The sequence below is a fragment of the Mauremys reevesii genome, linkage group 6 (assembly GCF_016161935.1).
Source record: "Mauremys reevesii isolate NIE-2019 linkage group 6, ASM1616193v1, whole genome shotgun sequence".
NCBI classification, from domain to species: Eukaryota; Metazoa; Chordata; order Testudines; family Geoemydidae; genus Mauremys; species Mauremys reevesii.
In genome coordinates this window covers 69250407-69269580 of record NC_052628.1, presented here as the reverse complement: position 1 = coordinate 69269580, position 19174 = coordinate 69250407, and the positions used below count along the sequence as shown (strand labels likewise).

Sequence of the window (19174 nt, the reverse complement as noted above, 5' to 3'; positions counted from 1 at the left end):
ATGGAACAGAGGTCTTAAAACTAAGGTAAGAAGTAATTTAGAAAGTATGCACAAACTTTTTAAAAAAATATATAGTAGTGTCAGTACTTCATGTACTGAATGACCCAGCATAATCTTTAGAAACTTACTTTTCCTCATTATCATCTTGCAAGACATTCCAATGCCAATCCATTAACGATGAATGACCAGCTCCCACTTGGTGAGATATTGCAGCAAGCAGTCTGCTGAGGTGACAACCAGTATCAGAGTATGCTGGAAACTGAAGCCTATCTAGAGAAGTGAGGTAACTCCAAAATTACTATTAAAAATAGTTTTGCAACGTTTCCAACACTTATCCCATACATAACACAAGATTAAAGAGAAAACTTTATCACATCACGCAACATTTTTAAATCATGGGCCTTGCCAAGTCAACTTTACAGACAATGGTGGTGGTGGTCTCATCACAAATAGAAAGCATCCAGAACTATCTAGCCTGAGCTAACCATCCACACCAATCTACAGTTTTTAGACCTATAGAAAGAAAGTTGCATGTCTAATGTTCCATCAGCATGGAAGCATGTCCTCTGGAATGGTGGCCGAAGCATGAAGGGGCATACGAATGTTTAGCATGTCTGGCACGTAAATACCTTGCAATGCTGGCTACAAATGTGCCCTGCAAATACCTCTTCTCACTTTCTGCTGACATTGTAAATAAGACGTGGGCAGCATTATCTCCCTTAAATGTAAACAAACTTGTTTGTCTTAGCGATTAGCTGAACAAGAAGTAGGACTGAGTGGACTTGTAGGCTCTGAAGTTTTACATTGTTTTGTTTTTGAGTGCAGTTATGTAACAAAAAAAATCTACATTTGTAAGTTGCACTTTCATGATAAAGAGATTGTATTATGGTACTTGTATGAGGTGAATTGAAAAATATTATTTCTTTTGTTTATCATTTTTGCCGTGCAAATATTTGCAATAAAAAATAACATACACTTTGATTTCAGTTGCAATACAGAATACAATATATATGAAAGTGTACAAAAGCATCCAAAATATTTAATAAATTTAAATTGGTATTCTATTGTTTAACAGTACAATTAAAACTTCAATTAATCGCAATTGTTTTTTGAGTTAATCGCATGAGTTAACTGCAACTAATCAACAGTGTGTATATATATACACACACACACACACACACAGAGACATATACGCACACATTATATATTTATGCAATCACTCTGAAGTTAGAAATTCCAGAATTAAGGTTGCCTGTGGGGAAGAGATTTCTGATAGTTAGATTGCTCTTTAATGTAATGAAAAAAGGCATAATGAGATCCGATGGTTGAAAGCTGAAGCTAGACAAATTTAGACTAGAAATATGACACAATTTTTTAACGTTGAAGGTAATGAAGAATTGGAATGACTAGGGATTCTTTGTCACTTTAAGTTTAAATAAAATGTGGACATCATTTTAAAGGATATGCTATTGCCTAAATAGAAATTACTGGTTGAGGATCCATGTCCTGTGTTGTGTAAGAAATCAGATGTAATATTCCTTTCTAGTTTTAAAATCTATTAATTTTGCAAGGCGGCGCACACAAAGAAGTTCTGATATTTTATGTGCAAAACTTCATAGGCCCTTTTCTCCTGTAACTTTTTAACGCTGATGGAGGAGTTAGAGGAAGAGAAACTTCAGAAAAATACCCACTGTGATGGGGGCAGCTGCCCCTCACTAATAGGTAAGGGGTTAAAGCCACCCTGGAGAGGCTGCATAGGAGGCAGCCAATGAGGAAAAGGCTTATAGTGCCAGCCAATCAGGAGAAGCTTTATTGGAACAGCCAATCAGGGCCAGGTTGGCCCATATAAGAAGGGGCTGCTGAGCAGAGAGGAGGCAGTTACTCCATGAAAAGTGAGGGAGGACTGGCTGTTTAGAAGGCTGGAGCACCATGGACAGAGCAGTGCTGGGCACAGTCAGCAGAGTAGGAGAAAGCTCCAGGCTGCCAGACTGAGGCCCTGATACAAGGACAGAGAAGATACTAGGGCTGCAGGGAAGCGGCCCAGGGAAGGTGACAGCAGAGTTGGAGGAGAGGCAGTATATGGCTGCCAGCTATAGGGTCTCTGGGTCGGGACCCAGAGTAGTAGTCAGGCCAGGGTCCCCCCCCTTGCCACTTAGGGGAGCGGCTGGAGAACAGACTGCAGTTTGCCACTGAGGCAAGTGGTTGGACTAAGGACTGTCGGTCACCCGGAAGGGGGGAAGAACCAAGTGGGGCACAGCCGGAGGGCTGTGTCCAAAAGGGGACGATGAGAGACACCACTAGACAAGGGCCCTCCGGTGAAACGAGATCTAATTCCCAGGACAGCCAGCAGGAGGTTCCGCGGTGGTGAGTCATGCCCTGTTACACCCACCCCCTATCAAAAGATGAACATTTGATGGGGACAGATGTTATTCAGGTAGAGAGGTGGAAGAGAGGAAAGAGAAGAGAACTACTAGTGCATTGGCTTCCTCTTCTAGAGCTGAGCCTTATATCCACACTTTCTGGGGCAAGGACTGTTATTCAAGAAATGGACTTTTTAGTCACTCATGATGACATAACTGAACCATTTTGGCACTTACATTGTCATCTTTTGAGATGGATAGTTGCCAACACTTCCTTTACATGGTAAAACCCAGCTGTTAGGTGACAACCAGAAGGAGAAAGAGAGCAGACAGCCTGGACAGGAGAATTACAGGGGGAGCATCAAGTCAGGGGAGAAGTTCCCGAGGATCGGAACCCTGAATGGAGACTGGAAAGCTGAGGAAGCCTACCAGAATCACAGTACAGCCCCAAGGGGGGAGGGATAGCTCAGTTGTTTGAGCATTGGCCTTCTAAACCCAGGATTGTGAGCTCAATACTTGAGGGGGCCACTTAGGGATCTGGGGTACAATCAGTACTTGGTCCTGCTAGTGAAGGCAGGGGGCTGGACTCAATGACCTTTCAGGGTCCCTTCCAGCTCTATGAGATAGGTATATCTCCATATATTATAAGGAGAAGGGCTGGGAGCCCCTGAAACCAAGGGGAAGGAGTGACCAAGGAAGGCTCTGTGGAATGCGGCAGCAACATAGATGCTGGTGGAGGGCTGTGGAATCCTTTAACCAAGAGGAAGGGGTTGTAAGTTCAGGGACCAGGTGAACACTTGTACAAAAAACTCTAGAGATCAGGTCCCCTCCCTGCATTCTAGGCAGAACCTCGACCCACAGTCTAGCCTCAGAGCTGGGCAAAAAACAGTTTTCCCATCTTGTGAAACTTTTTGTGATTTCAAGTGTTCCTGTTCTGCATTGGAACAAAACAGATGTTTTGAAGTTTTTTGTGCAGGAGAGAAGAGAAAGAAGGGGGAAAAAATATCTGGGATGTGGGAGATGCAGGTTGAAGTCCCTGGTCTAAATCAGGCAGATTAATTAACTGAATTTGGATCTCTCACAGCCCATCTGAGTGTCCTGGCCATGAGGCTATTCTGGGGAGGGTCTCTCTCTGGTTTTAACCAAAAATTCCCTCCTGAACCTAAGAAACTTTTCCTGATGCTTCCCCCCCACCCCCCAGGTCAGTTTTGACAAATCACCATTTTCCAGACAAAAAATGTTTTGCTGAAAAATTCCCATCACTGCTCTATACCTCATGTCCTTTAACCCTCCCACCTAAACTCACCCAGCCAAATTCAAAACTTATTTTACAATAAGTCTGTAAATACTCAAGTGCAGCTTATTATGGTCTAAAATAAATGTGTACAAAAAGGATAAATTTGCATGTGGTACATCAAACATCAATATCTGAACCAATAAAGTTTCGGAATTACTGCTCTAAAAGTGTCCAGATTTTCAGAGGAGCTGAGCACCCTATTGACTGGAAGTCAATGGGAATTGCTTGTACTCAGCATCTCTTAGCATCTGATCCCTTATTCAGGATTTGAGCACCCAAGTTTGAAATTTGTGGCGTAAGCTTGTGCATGATAAATTGCTGAATGCACCTCTTTGGGCTTGTCTACACTGACACACAGTTCAGCCTACGCAGGTGTGAATAGCAACATGCACCAGTGCTATGTTATAACTCCCCCATGTGGAAACTGCAGGCACTAACTAAAACATTCCTAGTTCGCCTTAACATAGTCGTGTCTGAAGAGGACTATATTAAGGCAAACTAGGCATCTTTCAGTTTGCACCCACAGCAACCACCCAGGGGTGTTACATTGCAGCATTTTGGTGCACACTGCTATTCACAAACCCCTCCCCCCCCAGTCCAAACTGCAGGGCAGTGCAGTTATCGCATCAGTCTGACTATTAGAGAAACTCATAATGCATTAGTAAAGTTACTGGAATTTGGTACTTTACCTTTGCTAGGATCATCCTAATATTGTGTCTGTCTCTCTCATTAAAAGGACAGCATCTGATTGGATTAAAACACTAATACACTGGAAAGTAACATAAAAGGGTACATCTTAACAATAATGGAGCTTCATATGGGAAAAAGACGTTGATGAATGTTACAGGACAAGTTCTCAAAGAGGCTTTGTTATTTTTTTTGCACACAAAGATGATTAATGTACAAATGGCCAATTTCATCTGCAGGGATAGGCAGCACAAATATTTTGTACACATGGGCTAAGCTTTTTAGAGGAGCCTAAGGAAGTTAGTTGCTGAGCTTCCATTAAATGTCTATGGATTTGGGCACGTTAGACTCCTTTAAAAATCCCACAAATATATTCTATCATTTGCACATGTAAGTAATAACATGTGAAAACTACACATGCAAAGGAGCATGCATATAAACAGTTACCATATGTTGAATACTTGGCCACATAAATACAGCATACATGTGCAAATATACACACACAAGTACAACCATAAGAGTGTATTTAAACAGTTCCAAATATTTTGAAAAATGTTACCTCAAAGATCTTCCACATTTTATATACACATATTAGGATACTGTTGTCAAAGAGTATTTATAGCTAGATTATTCACCTCTGCTTTCTATGCAGATGCTATTCCCGTCTCAGTGAAAACATCTCTTTAATTGTTTCCAGGGATGTTCAGGATTCCAATATATTTGTATTCTTTCATTAGGGGCTGATGAAAATATTACAGTGAGGTTACTGCTAGAACTAAAATATATTCCGAATAAGAAAACAATGTATATTTTTCCAATATTGCCAACAGTACACACAAAAACCATTTTGTGAAAATAAAAACTAAGTGATGACACCAAATAATCTTTTGACTTTGATGATGGTTAAATATTTTTGGACTTTATGATTGAGTGTACAATGGTTAAGAAAATCCAGTACTATGCAATTACTTTAATAATACATAAATAAACATTGAAAGGTTAGATGAAAGAATTTACAAGGATATGCTGAACTCATATGACACCAATAATATAGCGAAACCATAAACAAAGTCCTGCAGGCTTAACCTATTTTGATTTTTAAATTCTTTCTATTTGGAGCTGATTAGGCAGCTGAGAAGATAGAACTTAGAAATGCAGAACTAGCCACTTAGTAAGGGAAACCTCCCATTAACTTCAAGGGGAGATTTTTCCTGAGTAAGATCTGCATGACTGAGTCCTTAAAGATTTCTGAAGCAAGCAGCCAAAATAAATTCATAACACTATCCCAATATTCAACTTAGAGAGTGACACCTGGTTCCTTACATTCCTACACTCAGCTCTCTCTCAAGTTTGAGTAAAGTATCATACAACATCCTGACAACCCAGAAGTTGCCCCACAGAAAAATGGTAATTTAAATATATGTCTAGGCACCCAGGTTAAACCTATACTTGTTCGGGTAAACAACTAAGGTGAGTGCAACATTCCATTATTGCACTAGAAGACAGTTATTCTACTGGAAGATTATTAATTATGAACCATATTCAGAGTTTGTTTATATTAGGAGGCTTGAGTGTAATACACTGGACACAATGTGGTTTCACTACATGAGATGAAGACAAAGACATGAAGAATCGCCAGAAAGGGCCTCAAGATGAAATATCAGATGCAAGTCTCCAAAAGCAAACACAAAGGAGGGAAGCAAAGGCATATCACCCACAAACAAGGCCATGGTTAGCACTCACAGAGCAAGATTCAGGATGGACACAACCCCAAACAGTGGAGGCCAAAAGGTCATATCTGGTAAATTTGCATATGCCCAACAGTAGTCAACAGCAAGCCAGCTCCCAGTATGTAGTTATATGCTATGCATGAAGAGAACTCGCAGTCATGCTGTTCCATAGCATATTTTAAGACCAACAAAGCCTTTTCATTCTGGCTTTATTCTCTTTGTCAGGATCACACTTCATTTTAACAGGCAGTTTGTGTATTCTAGGAAGTGTATTTTGGTTACTCACTCATTTGATACACAAGTGACATTTGCTGTTAAAGTCGGAGTGACACTACTCTAGATTAACTAACTTCTGGCATTTCAGTGTACAAAACCTGAACATCTAGGTGTTTGTAAACATATCTTTTTCAAAAGAGGGGAAGCCCCATGTGCAAGCCCCATGTGCAAATCTAGTATTCGTGTTCCCAAACTATCAATTATTTGCTTCACTGGATATCTGAGTGCACAAATACTTGATTTGCACAGTAACTGCATGCCTTAATGAAGTCTTTGCTTCATGTCTTGGCTTCAGTCTTCACGGCTGAGGATGTTAGGGAAATTCCCAAACACGAGCCGTCCTTTGTAGGTGACAAATCTGAGGAATTGTCACAGATTGAAGTGTTTAATTTAGAGGAGGTTTTGAAATTAATTGATAAAATTAACAACAAGAAGTCACCAGGACCAGATGGCATTCACCCAAGAGTTCTGAAAGAACTCAAATGTGAAACTGCGGAACTATTAACTACGGTTTGTAACCTGTCCTTTAAATCAGTTTCTGTACCCAGTAACTGGAAGATAGCTAATGTAAGGCCAATATTTAAAAAGGGCTCTAGAGGTGATCCCAGAAATTACAGACCAGTAAGTCTAACGTCAGTACTGGGCAAATTAGTTGAAACAATAGTAAAGAATAAAATTGTCAGACACATAGAAGAACATAAATTGTTGGGCAAAGGTCAACATGGTCTCTGTAAAGGGAAATCATGTCTTACTAATCTATTAGAGTTCTTTGAAGGGGTCAACAAACATGTGGACAAGGGGGAATCCAGTGGACGTAGTGTACTTAGATTTCCAGAAAGCCTTTGACAAGGTCCCTCACCAAAGGCTGTTACGTAAATTAAGCTGTCATGGGATAAAAGGGAAGGTCCTTTCATGGATTGAGAACTGGTTAAAAGACAGGGAACAAAGGGTAGGAATTATTCAGGGTAAATTTTCAGAATGGAGAGGGGTAACTAGTGGTGTTCCCCAAGGGTCAGTCCTAGGACCAATCCTATTCAATTTATTCATAAATGATCTGGAGAAAGGGGTAAACAGTGAGGTGGCAAAGTTTGCAGATGATACTAAACTGCTCAAGATAGTTAAAACTAAAGCAAACTGTGAAGAACTTCAAAAAGATCTCACAAAATGGCAAATGAAATATAATGTGGATAAATGTAAAGTAATGCACATTGGGAAAAAATAACCCCAACTATACATACGATAGGGGCTAATTTAGCTACAACTAATCAGGAAAGAGATCTTGGCATCATTGTGGATAGTTATCTGAAGACGTCCACGCAGTGTGCAGCGGCAGTCAAAAAAAGCAAACAGGATGTTAGGAATCATTAAAAAAGGGATAGAAAATAAAATGGAGACTATCTTATTGCCCTTATATAAATCCATGGTACGCCCACATCTTGAATACTATGTACAGATATGATCGCCTCATCTCAAAAAAGATACACTGGCATTAGAAAAGGTTCAGAGAAGGATAACTAAAACAATTAGGGGTTTGGAGAGGGTCCCATATGAGGAAAGATTAAAGAGGCTAGGACTCTTCAGCTTGGAAAAGAGGAGACTAAGAGGGGATATGATAGAGGTATATAAAATCATGAGGGATGTGGAGAAAGTGAATACGGTAAAGTCATTTATTTGTTCCCATAATATAAGAACTAGGGGCCACCAAATGAAATTAATGGGCAGCAGGTTTAAAACAAATACAAGGAAGTTCTTCTTCACACAGCACCCAGTCAGCCTGTGGAACTCCTTGCCTGAGGAGGTTGTGAAGGCTAGGACTATAACAGGGTTTAAAAGAGAACTAGATACATTCATGGAGGTTAAGTCTATTAATGGCTATTAGCCAGGATGGGTAAGGAATGGTGTCCCTAGCCTCTGTTTGTCAGAGGGTGGAGATGGATGGCAGGAGAGAGATCACTTGATCATTAGGTTCACTCCCTCTGGGGCACCTGGCATTGGCCACTGTCGGCAGACAGGATACTGGGCTGGATGGACCTTTGGTCTGACCCAGTATGGCCATTCTTATGTTCTTACACAACCGTGCAAAAGCCTGAGTTTCTGCCTTTTAGAAAATTAGGCCCTTAATACTGTTCTAAGTTTCTCTACTCTCTTCCATGCCCCAATTCTTTTGTCCCAAAATCTGGATTTAACTGTGGCAGGAAGTTTAAAATTTGTGACCATAAACAAATACATTCATTTCCTGTCAGTGTATTAAGTATTATTTATGTATTAGTTTTGTAAAATATATATTTTTTACTTCTATACCAATAAAAACACAATAAAATTATCAAATGATCAACTGTTATCTTAAGACAGACAAAGCACAGAAGCAAGACTAGTTTTCTCCAATGCTGTCCAACCATTTTACAATACTAATCATGGCATCTTGTAATATAAGGGCCAATCCCACATATACTTACTACTGAGCAAAATGCTTACAATTGTAAGAAGTTCTTTTAAAGTCAACAGAAGTATGAATTACACCTGATCAAAAGCATTTGTAGGTTCAGGCCCTAACATGGAGATAGTGGAACAACACACACACAGCACTTATAAAGCTCACTTTTTTAATAGGAGGAAAGAAGCAAACATGTTTAAAGCTAATGTCCTCTATACTCTACTTAAATTACACAATATTTAAGGACCCATATACTGTGCATTTTATCTACTTTCATGTCATTCATTCATTGCTTCATACACATTGTTACAAGATGTACTCAACCAGATTCTTGGTTGGTGAGCTGCATTATCTTCAATGGAGTTATACTGATTTCTGATTTACACCAGTTTACAACATACTTTGTGTAATGTAAGTAGAATACAGGATTTTAAAGTGTCAAACCTATGACATACATTATATATAAAATTTTCTTATTGATTTTTTTAATTTCCTAGTTGGTCAATAAAATTTGTCCTTACAGAACAAAAAAGGAATATTGTAATATTTGTGTCCTAATAATTATTGTTTTAACTACTAGTTCCACTTAAACTAGAACAATTGCTACCTTTTGAGGGGCCAAAATCCTCTGCCTGAACTTTTCAATTGTATCTTGACCTGCAGCAATCCATGCACTGACAAATGCTTCTGCTTTGTCTTGATCAAGGTGAATGCTCTCCAGCTGCTGTTGCAGAATAGCTGGTTTCAGGTTATGATAGACTGCCTGTATAGCAGAAAAAACAAGTTAACTCCATTTTGGTACATGCAACTTTAGTACTTGATTAAGAAAAGCACTTTTCTAAATAGGGATGTTCTTCTCTATAGGGGTCTAAATGGTTCGGTTTTTCAGTCTAAAATAAAGTACTCTATTAATGCAAAACAAAAGTATGTGTTACATGATTACTATGACCCTGGGAGCCCCTTAATGCCAGTTGACAAAGGACCCACCATACTGTATCTCACATCAGGCCTGACCCACTCATTACATCCAACACACTGTTGTCATAATATTATCTGAAGTGTACCATATATGGTATCTTATGTAAACTGCTGACCCGCAGGTACCAAAAATCATTATGTGGTATACATACATGTTGTGTGTGTGCTGTATTTGGGAGGCAGTGCATAAATCCAGCTTGTCCTAGACAAAGGAATGTGTATTTATCTGTCTGACTGGCTTGCTTCCAGGCAGAGGGCAACTGAAGTATATTTACATTAAAGTGAACAAAGCCACCAAGCTAACAAGGAGGGGAGAAGACAGTGTAGTAAACACATCTGGGGGACAGAATCTGCAGCCCAGTAAGCCTTCCTGGCTCTTGAGGCAGAGAAAATGGACATTGGAAAATATAAGGAGAGCAAAAAGCCATTGGAGTTATCTATCTCTTTGGGGACATAAGGTACAGCACCCTCTGAGCCTGTGAAAATTGGATCACCTACTTCAGAGGCTAAGGATGTTGGTAACTTGATGGAAGTAAGAAAACTGCTTAGGCAAATACTGTAACTTGCTAAAATTGAGTTTTAGTCACTAGAAAACATGTTTTATTTTGTTTTGCTTGTAACCAATCCGGTCTCTTTTTCTCTTGCTTTGCATCACTTAAAACTCTGTTCTTTGTTAATAAACTTATTCTTGTTTTACTATAAAACCATCTCATTGCTGTGTATTAAAGTGAAGTGTGAGTCTTCAGCTACTCTAACCAGGTGATGCATTCTGTTTCTTTGGAGGCAGAAAACAATTACTATGAGTGTCCAGTGAGAGGGAATGGACACTGTAAGGAGACCTGTCTGGGGGAATTCAGGTTCACTGATTGTTACCTGCAAGGCAAGGTTTGGACTGGCAGAGTCTTGAAGAGTTTGCTGGCTACGCAGACAGGCTGGTGTGCCAGGGAGCTGACAGACAGCTTGGCAGTAGCAAAGCTCTCACTCTTTCTGGGGCAGAGGGATAACACAGTAGAGCTCAGTTCTGGTTGTCTTGAGCAGAACGTCACAATTACATTTTTTCAAAACTATTATTCAAAACTATTATTTTCCATGCAAAAGTTACAATGGCCAATGTATCTTTCCATCCATTAAAAATAAGTGTTCTATTCTTTATGGCCTAGTATATCACCTTGGCACTTCTTCATGGAAACAAAAAAAGAAAGTGAAGCCAAAAACCATTTAACATTTTCTGTCTTTCTTTCCCAAACTGACCTTTTCGTAAGATTTTATTAATTTTTTATATGAGTAAAGCACAATCCAGCACAGAAGCATTTTGACTGAGTTTATTTACTGACAAAAATATTGACACTTTCTGTAAGAACGATATTTAAACACTTAGATTAGAGATGTAATTTAGCCAAAATGTATGCAAAACAACATGGAACCAAACTGCAGGCCCAAGCCTGCAAATTCTTACTCATAAAAGTAGTCCCACTTAAATGGGATTACTCGTGTGAATAAAGACTGATTACATAAGCACATTAGAACACAAGAACGGCAATACTGGTCAGACCAAAGGTCCATCTAGCCCAGTATTCTGTCTTCTGACAGTGGCCAATACGAGGTGCCCCAAAGGGAATGAACAGAACAGGTAATCATCAAGTGATCTATTCCCTGTCAGCCACTCCCAGCTTCTGGCAAATACAGGCTAGGGACACCATTCCTGCCTATCCTGGCTAATAGCCATTGATGGACCTATCCTCCATGAACTTATCTAGTTCTTTTTTGAACCCTGTTATAGTCTTGGCCTTCATAACATACTCTGGCAAGGAGTTCCACAGGTTGACTGTGTTGTGTAAAAAAATACTTTCTTTTGTTTGTTTTAAATCTGCTGCCTATTAATTTCATTTGGTGACCCCTAGTTCTTGTTATGAGAAGGAGTAAATAACACTTCCTTATTTACTTTCTCCACACGAGTCATGATTTTATAGACCTCTATCATATCCCCCCTTAGTCGTCGCTTTTCCAAAGCCCCAGTCTTATTAATCTCCCCTCATATGGAAGCCGTTCCATACCTCTAATGATTTTTGTTGCCTTTTCTGAACTTTTTCCAATTCCAATATATCTTTTTTGATATGGGGCGACCTCATCTGCACGCAGTATTCAAGAGGTGGGCGTACCATGGATTTATATAGAGGCAATATGATATTTTCTGTCTTATTCTCTATCCCTTTCCTAATGATTCCCAACATTTTGTTTGCTTTTTTGACTGCCACTGCACATTGAGTGGATGTTTTCAGAGAACTATCCACAATAACTCCAAGATCTCTTTCTTGAGTGGTAACAGCTAATTTAGACCCTATCATTTTATATGTACACTTTGGATTATGTTTTCCAATGTGCATTACTTTGTATTTATCAACATTGAATTTCATCTGCCATTTTGTTGCCCAGTCACTCAATTTTGTGAGATCCTTTTATAGCTCTTCGCAGTCTCCCTGTATCATCTTCAAATTTTGCCACCTCACTGTTTACCCCTTTTCCAGATCATTTATGAATATGTTAAATAGGGCAGGGCCCAGTACAGACCCTGCGGAGGCCACCACTATTTACGTCTCTCCATTCTGAAAACTGACCATTTATTCCTACCCTTTGTTTCTTATCTTTTAACTAGTTACTAATCCACAAGAGGACCTTCCCTCTTATCCCATGATAGCTCACTTTGCTTAAGAGCCTTTGATGAGGGACCCTGTCAAAGGCTTTCTGAAAATCCAAGTACACTGTATCCACTGGATCCCCCTTGTCCACATGCTCATTGACCCCCTCAAAGAATTCTAGTAGATTGGTGAGGCATGATTTCCTTTTACAAAAAACATGTTGACTCTTCCCCAACAAATTATGTTTATCTATGTGTCTGACAATTTTGTTCTTAACTATAGTTTCAGCCGGTTTGCCCAGTATTGAAGTCAGGCTTACTGGCCTGTAATTGTCAGGATCACCTCTGGAGCCCTTTTTAAAAATTGGCATCACGTTAGCTATCCTCCAGTCATTTGGTACAGAAGCTGATTTAAATGATAGGTTACATACCACAGTTAGTAGTTCTTAATTTTCACATTTGAATTCCTTCAGAACTCTTGGGTGAATACCATCTGTTCCTGATGACTTATTTCTGTTTAGTTTATCAATTTGTCCCAAAACCTCCTCTAATGACACCTCAATCTGGGACAGCTCCTCAGATCTGTCACCTAAAAAGAATGGCTCAGGTTTGGGACTCTCCCTCACATCCTCAGCTGTGAAGACCAATGCAAAGAATTAATTTAGTTTCTCCAGAATGGCTGTACCATCCTTGTGGGCTTCTTTAGCATCTCAATTGTCCAGTGGCCCCACTGGTTGTTTAGCAGGCTTCCTGCTTCTGATGTACTTTAAAAAAAAAATTGCTATTGCTTTCTGAGTCTTTGGCTAGCTAGTCTGCAAATTCTTTTTTGGCCTTCCTAATTATATTTTTACACTTCATTTCCCAGAGTTTATGCTCCTTTCTATTTTCCTCACTTGGATTTAACTTCCACTTTTTAAGTAGAGGCTTACATGATTGATATCTTAAGTAATAAAGCTATTGCAGAGTAACTTTGTACAATATTATGAAATATTTATCTAAATCATCATCAAGGAGGAAATGTTTCTCACAGTTTTGCAAGTGGGTTTTATTGTTGTTGTTTAAATATTGTATGCAACATTTTAAAGTATGTCAATGTATTTAGTGGCTTAGATTTTTTGCCACCCACAAAAGCAAATGTTGCTGGCACCCCCACAAGCAGCTGAGTTTCCAAAAAAAATAAAATAAAATAAAAAAAAGCTTGAAGTGATGTGTCATGCCCCAGGAAGTTGGGGCCCAGGGCCCCTAAGACTGGCTCTGGCACTTGGGGCCAGATTCTGATACTCGATACATAGCACCTTACTCCATGAGTTCTCCCGTTCACTTCAACAGAAACAGAGATGTATCTGTGAAGCTTGATACTGCTCAGTGTGAGTGAGAGGATCATAAGCTGGTGCTCAGAGATGTGTTGATAAGTACAGAATACAGACTGAAGGCAAGCTTCTACCCTCCTTTAGTCACATTAAGTAGAACCTTGCTCCTCAAGTACAACCCTAACTTCAATGAGACTACTTGCCAAGTAAGATACTATGCAACATTAGTAAAGAAGGCAGACTCAAACCTTGAATAAATAAATAGCAAGACTGTGATATTTGTTTTCGGGAAGTGTCTATTTTAACTTGCTCTGTATAGTAATTTTTCTACCAAACAAGCATTAGTTTCAAATATTTAACAATTCATACTAATAAAAATGGTACCTGTTCCAAAATAAATGATATAGTTTCAAGGACTAAATGAAGATCTTGCTTCTCCATTGAAAACGCAGCTTGCAGTTTTTCTTCCTCCTCTTCACTGAAACTGCTCTCAGCCTGAAGCACAAAAATGGGTTTATTCCTAGTATTCCATCTGCCATTCTCCAAAAGGCAAGTTTAGTTAAAACATTAAAGAGTCAGGGTTTTCTTTGTTTGTTTGTTTGTTTTTAAATGGGAGAGGAAAAAGAAACCTTGTCAGAGGAAAAAATATATCAGGATACCAAGGGCCTGACCAAAAACCCACTGACTTCAGTGAGCCGCTCCATTGCTTTTAATGGGGTTTTGATCAGGCTTTATGAAATATGCATACAAGTGCACACTTTTCTCTCTGTATATAAAAAACATGTTTGAAATTACTATGCAAAAAAATCATCTTTTGACCATATTTGATAATATGCATTATGCGGAAAAAGTTACTTATTTATACTTGACAATACAAACCAATGAAAACACTATAATGCGTACTGGCTGGACTAGAAATAAAAGCACCAAAGAGAAGGCAAAGATGTAGTACGGATATATATGCTTCTCTTGGTTTGCTTTTGACATTCCTCTGGTCTGAACACAGTCTATTTTCTTCTAAAAGACTAATAATAAAGGTCTATTTGGGGAAATTTAGAAAACCACATACAAAAAGTCAAAAATTTACAACATGTCGTATTAAAGATCACTGAATGGAAAATCTTACTGAACTAATGTACTGAATGTTTAAACATAATGCAAATATTGTCATCTGTTAAAACAGAATGTTCTATGTTTTAGACATCAAACAACATAGTGAGGCCAATTAGCAATCCAGTAACTGCACAGCTACTCAAAAAAAGCAATTGAGCTGTCAGAGCAAAGATGATGTAATTATAAGGAGACCTGGATGGTCAAAATATTTGAATCTCTAACAAGAATGCAAAAATGAAAAGGTTAGTTTAATCTTTGTATGCAGTGTTGTTGTAGCCACACGGGTCCCAGGGTATTAAAGAGACACAGTGGGTGAGGTAATACCTTTCATTGGACCAACTTCTGTTGGTGAGATAGACAAACTTTCGAGTTTACACGGAACTCTTCTTCAGTCCTGAAGGAGAGCTCTGTGTAACCTTGAAAGCCTGTCTCAGTTTAATCTTTAGCTTTTAGAAGGAAATATGCAGCTTTAAGTATCTTCACTAACACAAGGAAATTTATTTAAAATTTCCACCAATTCAGTGCTCCCTACAGTTAGACAACTCATGGCTCATGAAACTGGTAATGTAATACAGAGTCTTCCACCCAAATCATTCATTCAAATCCAGTGCAGGCCAATAGTCACCAAAAATTATTATGCTATATAATGGTAATTTAATAGTTTAGGTGACATTAAGTTAATGGCTCTTTCCCCCTTCTAGTGGGCCAATATCTTCATTCATAAATAAATCACAGTTACTATTACCAGACTCGTTAGCAATTTCATCAGAAAAATCAATAATTGAATCAAAGAGATGAAACAACCCTCATATTCCTAGAGGTGGTCCCATTAGAGCGTAGTTTGAACAATAAAGGTAAATTTGTATTATTATTTTTAGCCACACAGTGCTGTCCTATGTCTAGACTTCAATTTCCAGTGCTATCAGTTTGGCACCTTCTATAATTCTAAATTCTTTAAAAAAAATAAAAAAAAAATACAAGTTTGCATCCATCAAACACTGATACAATGACTAGGGGAAGTTGGAAACAAATGAGCAAATATGTACCCATGTACCTGGAGGGCAAGACCAAGTTTCCGTTACTATTGTTCTCACTATTATATATTGTGCTTTTCTGTTCTCTTATAAGAAAAATTAATAAAAGATTTGCCTCTAATCTAATTAATCTAGCTACTAGTCTTCCTTTTCCATTTTATATAGGCCACAAATGCAGATTGTGCATAGGCTTGATTCTATTCAATCTGACCCATCTAGATTCATCCATTCTTGGCATGTACACAGAGGCACATTTTTTGACTAAATATTGTACAAAACCTAACTTAGGATCAAAAAAAATATTTCATAGAGTCAAAAAAAAACTTCCAACAAAAACAGCATTTGTTTGGATTTAAACATTTTCCTCTAGCTTTCCACTGGAGCACTTTTCTGATTCATTAGTGCCAGAATGTCAATTTAACACCAGATATAAACAGAAGTGACTACTACTGACTATTCATTCTATTTTCATTACCCAAACTGCAAGAAATGAAACACAGGCAGCCAGCATAAATGGTGAATAATTAATTATGGGCTTTATTCTCACCTCTAACATCGCAAGGGCATAAGAGGGGAAAGCCAGCTCCATCCTTCCTCCCAGACCAATGGAAGCTCAACAGTGGTCCATATCCACAAATAAACAAGGCAGGGTCAAGAGGCAGCAGAACCCATATTCACTTAAATCCATTAGGCAATCCTGTGAAACCTACTGCAGAATCTACAATACCTTGTGGTTCCCTGGGAAGGCAGAGGGCTGGGTAGGAGAGATTCTTCTTGACTTTGGAAGATCCCTCCAGATTCACATTTTGTAACCCCAGGGATTTAATCCGGAGGGGCAAGGGTGGGGTATGTACAATAAAAAGGAAACTTGTGCCTCCCAATGGAAGAATTCCAAGGGAAAAGTTTCATTACATGGCATTTTCATCCTCCTATGCAAAATTAACACGAATAGACGAGATCATGAACACAGATTTTAAAAATACCTACAGTTTTAATAATCCTGAGTGTTAGTACAGGTTAGAACCACTGTTTTAAAATATTATTTGAAACCGGTGTTTCCTTTGAAAATATGCTTTATTAATATCTCTTGCTTGACAATATTTCATAACTTTTTTCAAAGGTTAAGGGTCACAATTGCTCAATTTTGCTTCATAATTCTTACAGGCCAGAGGACATACATGTTGATACACTTGTCAAACAAAAAAGTGACCATCTCCATCATACAGAATAGTACAACAACAATCATAACATCCTTTACAAATAAAAAGCAGAAGAGCTTCTGCAGATTATTGTATTATTGTACATGGTATTGTACAGGGTCTGTAAACACTGACATGATTTAGGATTTTAGGTATAATTTATGATTTGTAAGTTAAAATTTGTAGCAACTGCATCTTTATATAAATTGGATCTTGAGGGCTCTTTGTGCCCAGTCTTGCCTTTATGCTTCTACCAAACAAAGGTTCTATTTTATTAGATCTTTGTTTCATCTTGCATATTGAGCAAGCAAGTAATGTCAAATCACAGAAAAAATACACTTATTTCCCCCCCCCACAGATAAAGTGCTTGTGTATGTGTATGTTAAACATGCAAGACAAAATCTAAAGATTTAAGAAAACAGTATCTTATGACCTGATTCAAAAAAGTATAAAATACACAGTAACTGACATTATACATTATAGAGTTTTAAAATTTATTAAAAAGTGAGGGGTAAGGGGTTATTGTTAGACTATACAAACCTTTAGATGAAGCTTTTGAAGGATGCGGGAGAGTAATCTAGGAAATTTGCCTGGGTCTATCATGTTAATGAGCAACACTGCTTTTTTGATGCTAAATAAAATGAAAGATCAGGTAAGTTTCCTAATGTAAACATATTGGCTTTAAACAATGTAGTACAAATATTTTTGTTTTATAATGTTTCACACACAAAGCACACTAGTGCTACTGGCTTCTAACTTAAATGAATTTGATACTTGATACTTCAAACACAATTTATAAAAATTATAAAAATTCACTGAGAGAGAAACAGAACCAGTGTCCAAGTACTGTAAGGATCAAAATAGAAATAGTTCCACCCTCCAATTAAACCAAGGCAGAGCTGATGCCCTGGATGGTTCAGCCCAGTCCACTGTATGATATTGACATGGTCTCACTGTCCCATTAGTGGAGAAACCCACATGCTGGAAACCTCAAGAGGCACAGTACTGACTCACTGGGGACACAGGCCCTGTGCCACTGGCACACTGAGTAGTTTGTGTCCCAGCCCAGATGTCCCAGAGTTTCGGGGAGGAGGGGGTCACTGCCCAGGTGTCCCTGGCACACTGCAGAGTTGGGGGTGGGTGTCCCAGCCCCGGTGCCACTGATACACTGGGGAGTTGGGGGGGTGCCCCGGCACACTGGGGAGTTGAGGGGTGCCCTGCCACACTGGGGAGTTGAGGGGGTCCCAGCCCAGGTGGCCCCGGCACACTGGGGAGGTGGGGGGGGTCCCAGCCCCGGCACACGGGGCAGTCGGGGGGGATGGGCACACTGGGGAGTCGGGGGGGGTCCCAGCCCCGGCACACTGGGGAGTCGGGGGGGTGGGGTCCAGCCCAGGTGTCAGGCTGGGGCGAGCCGGTGACGCGGGGGCTCCCGGCTCCACCCTCCCTGCCGGGCCGGGGCTCCCCAGGCGCCGCTCTGCCGGGCGGTCCGTACCTGCCGCTCTCGGGGATGATGGGCGCTGCCATCCTGGCCGCCGCCGCCTGGTTCCGCCGCCAGCACCCGGCACCAGGGGTAGGCGGGGCGGACGGGAGCCCGGCAGGCTCAGCCGGCCCCGCCCCCGTTCCGGGCGGCGCTATGGGCGGCCCTGGCTGGCCGGCCCCCTCCGCCAGTGACTGTGCTGACGCCCTGCTCGCTGCCCGGCGGGAGGCGCCCGGGAGCTGAGGCTGCTCGGCCCCCGCCGCGCTGCGGATCCCGCCCTGGCCGCTCCAGGGGGCGCGGGGCCTGCGCTGCCGCGTGTTTATCCGACCCCCGACCGTCCCCGCCGCGCGCCTACAACTCATGTTTAAAACGGCCGAACGCTGCCCCGCAACAGGGTCTTGTGCAGCGAAGCGTCCCGTGCGCGTGGTTGGCTGTTTGATTGCGGAGTCGGCACAGACACCCGGCAATCCGGCGTAGCAGAGCCAATGCCAAGTGTACAGAACCTGAGAGCAGAAGGAACCGACACAGGAGGTTTAAAAATCCCACGGAAATCTGGTATTTATACAGCTCGACGCTCTTCTCAAGCCTTGAACCCGGTCCGACACTAAAGGGGAAACTGACTATAAACCAGAGGGAAATTGACT

The 19174-nt window shown here is 40.3% G+C and overlaps 1 protein-coding gene across 3 annotated transcripts in view; it reads right to left on the bottom strand.

Annotated features, from left to right (window-relative positions):
- Positions 1 to 18922, bottom strand: part of COMMD10 (COMM domain containing 10) — a 161516-nt gene extending 142594 nt beyond the window's left edge. For all 3 annotated transcript variants that reach the window (XM_039545848.1, XM_039545850.1, XM_039545851.1), the window contains exons 1-4: positions 18546 to 18922; positions 17594 to 17684; positions 14092 to 14202; positions 9392 to 9547 (exon numbers count right to left, since the gene is read on the bottom strand). In XM_039545848.1, the coding sequence (XP_039401782.1) occupies positions 9392 to 9547; positions 14092 to 14202; positions 17594 to 17684; positions 18546 to 18892 (705 nt within the window). In that variant the 5' untranslated portion in view covers positions 18893 to 18922. The remainder of the gene's footprint in view (positions 1 to 9391; positions 9548 to 14091; positions 14203 to 17593; positions 17685 to 18545) is intronic.
- Positions 18923 to 19174: the final 252 nt, after the last annotated feature.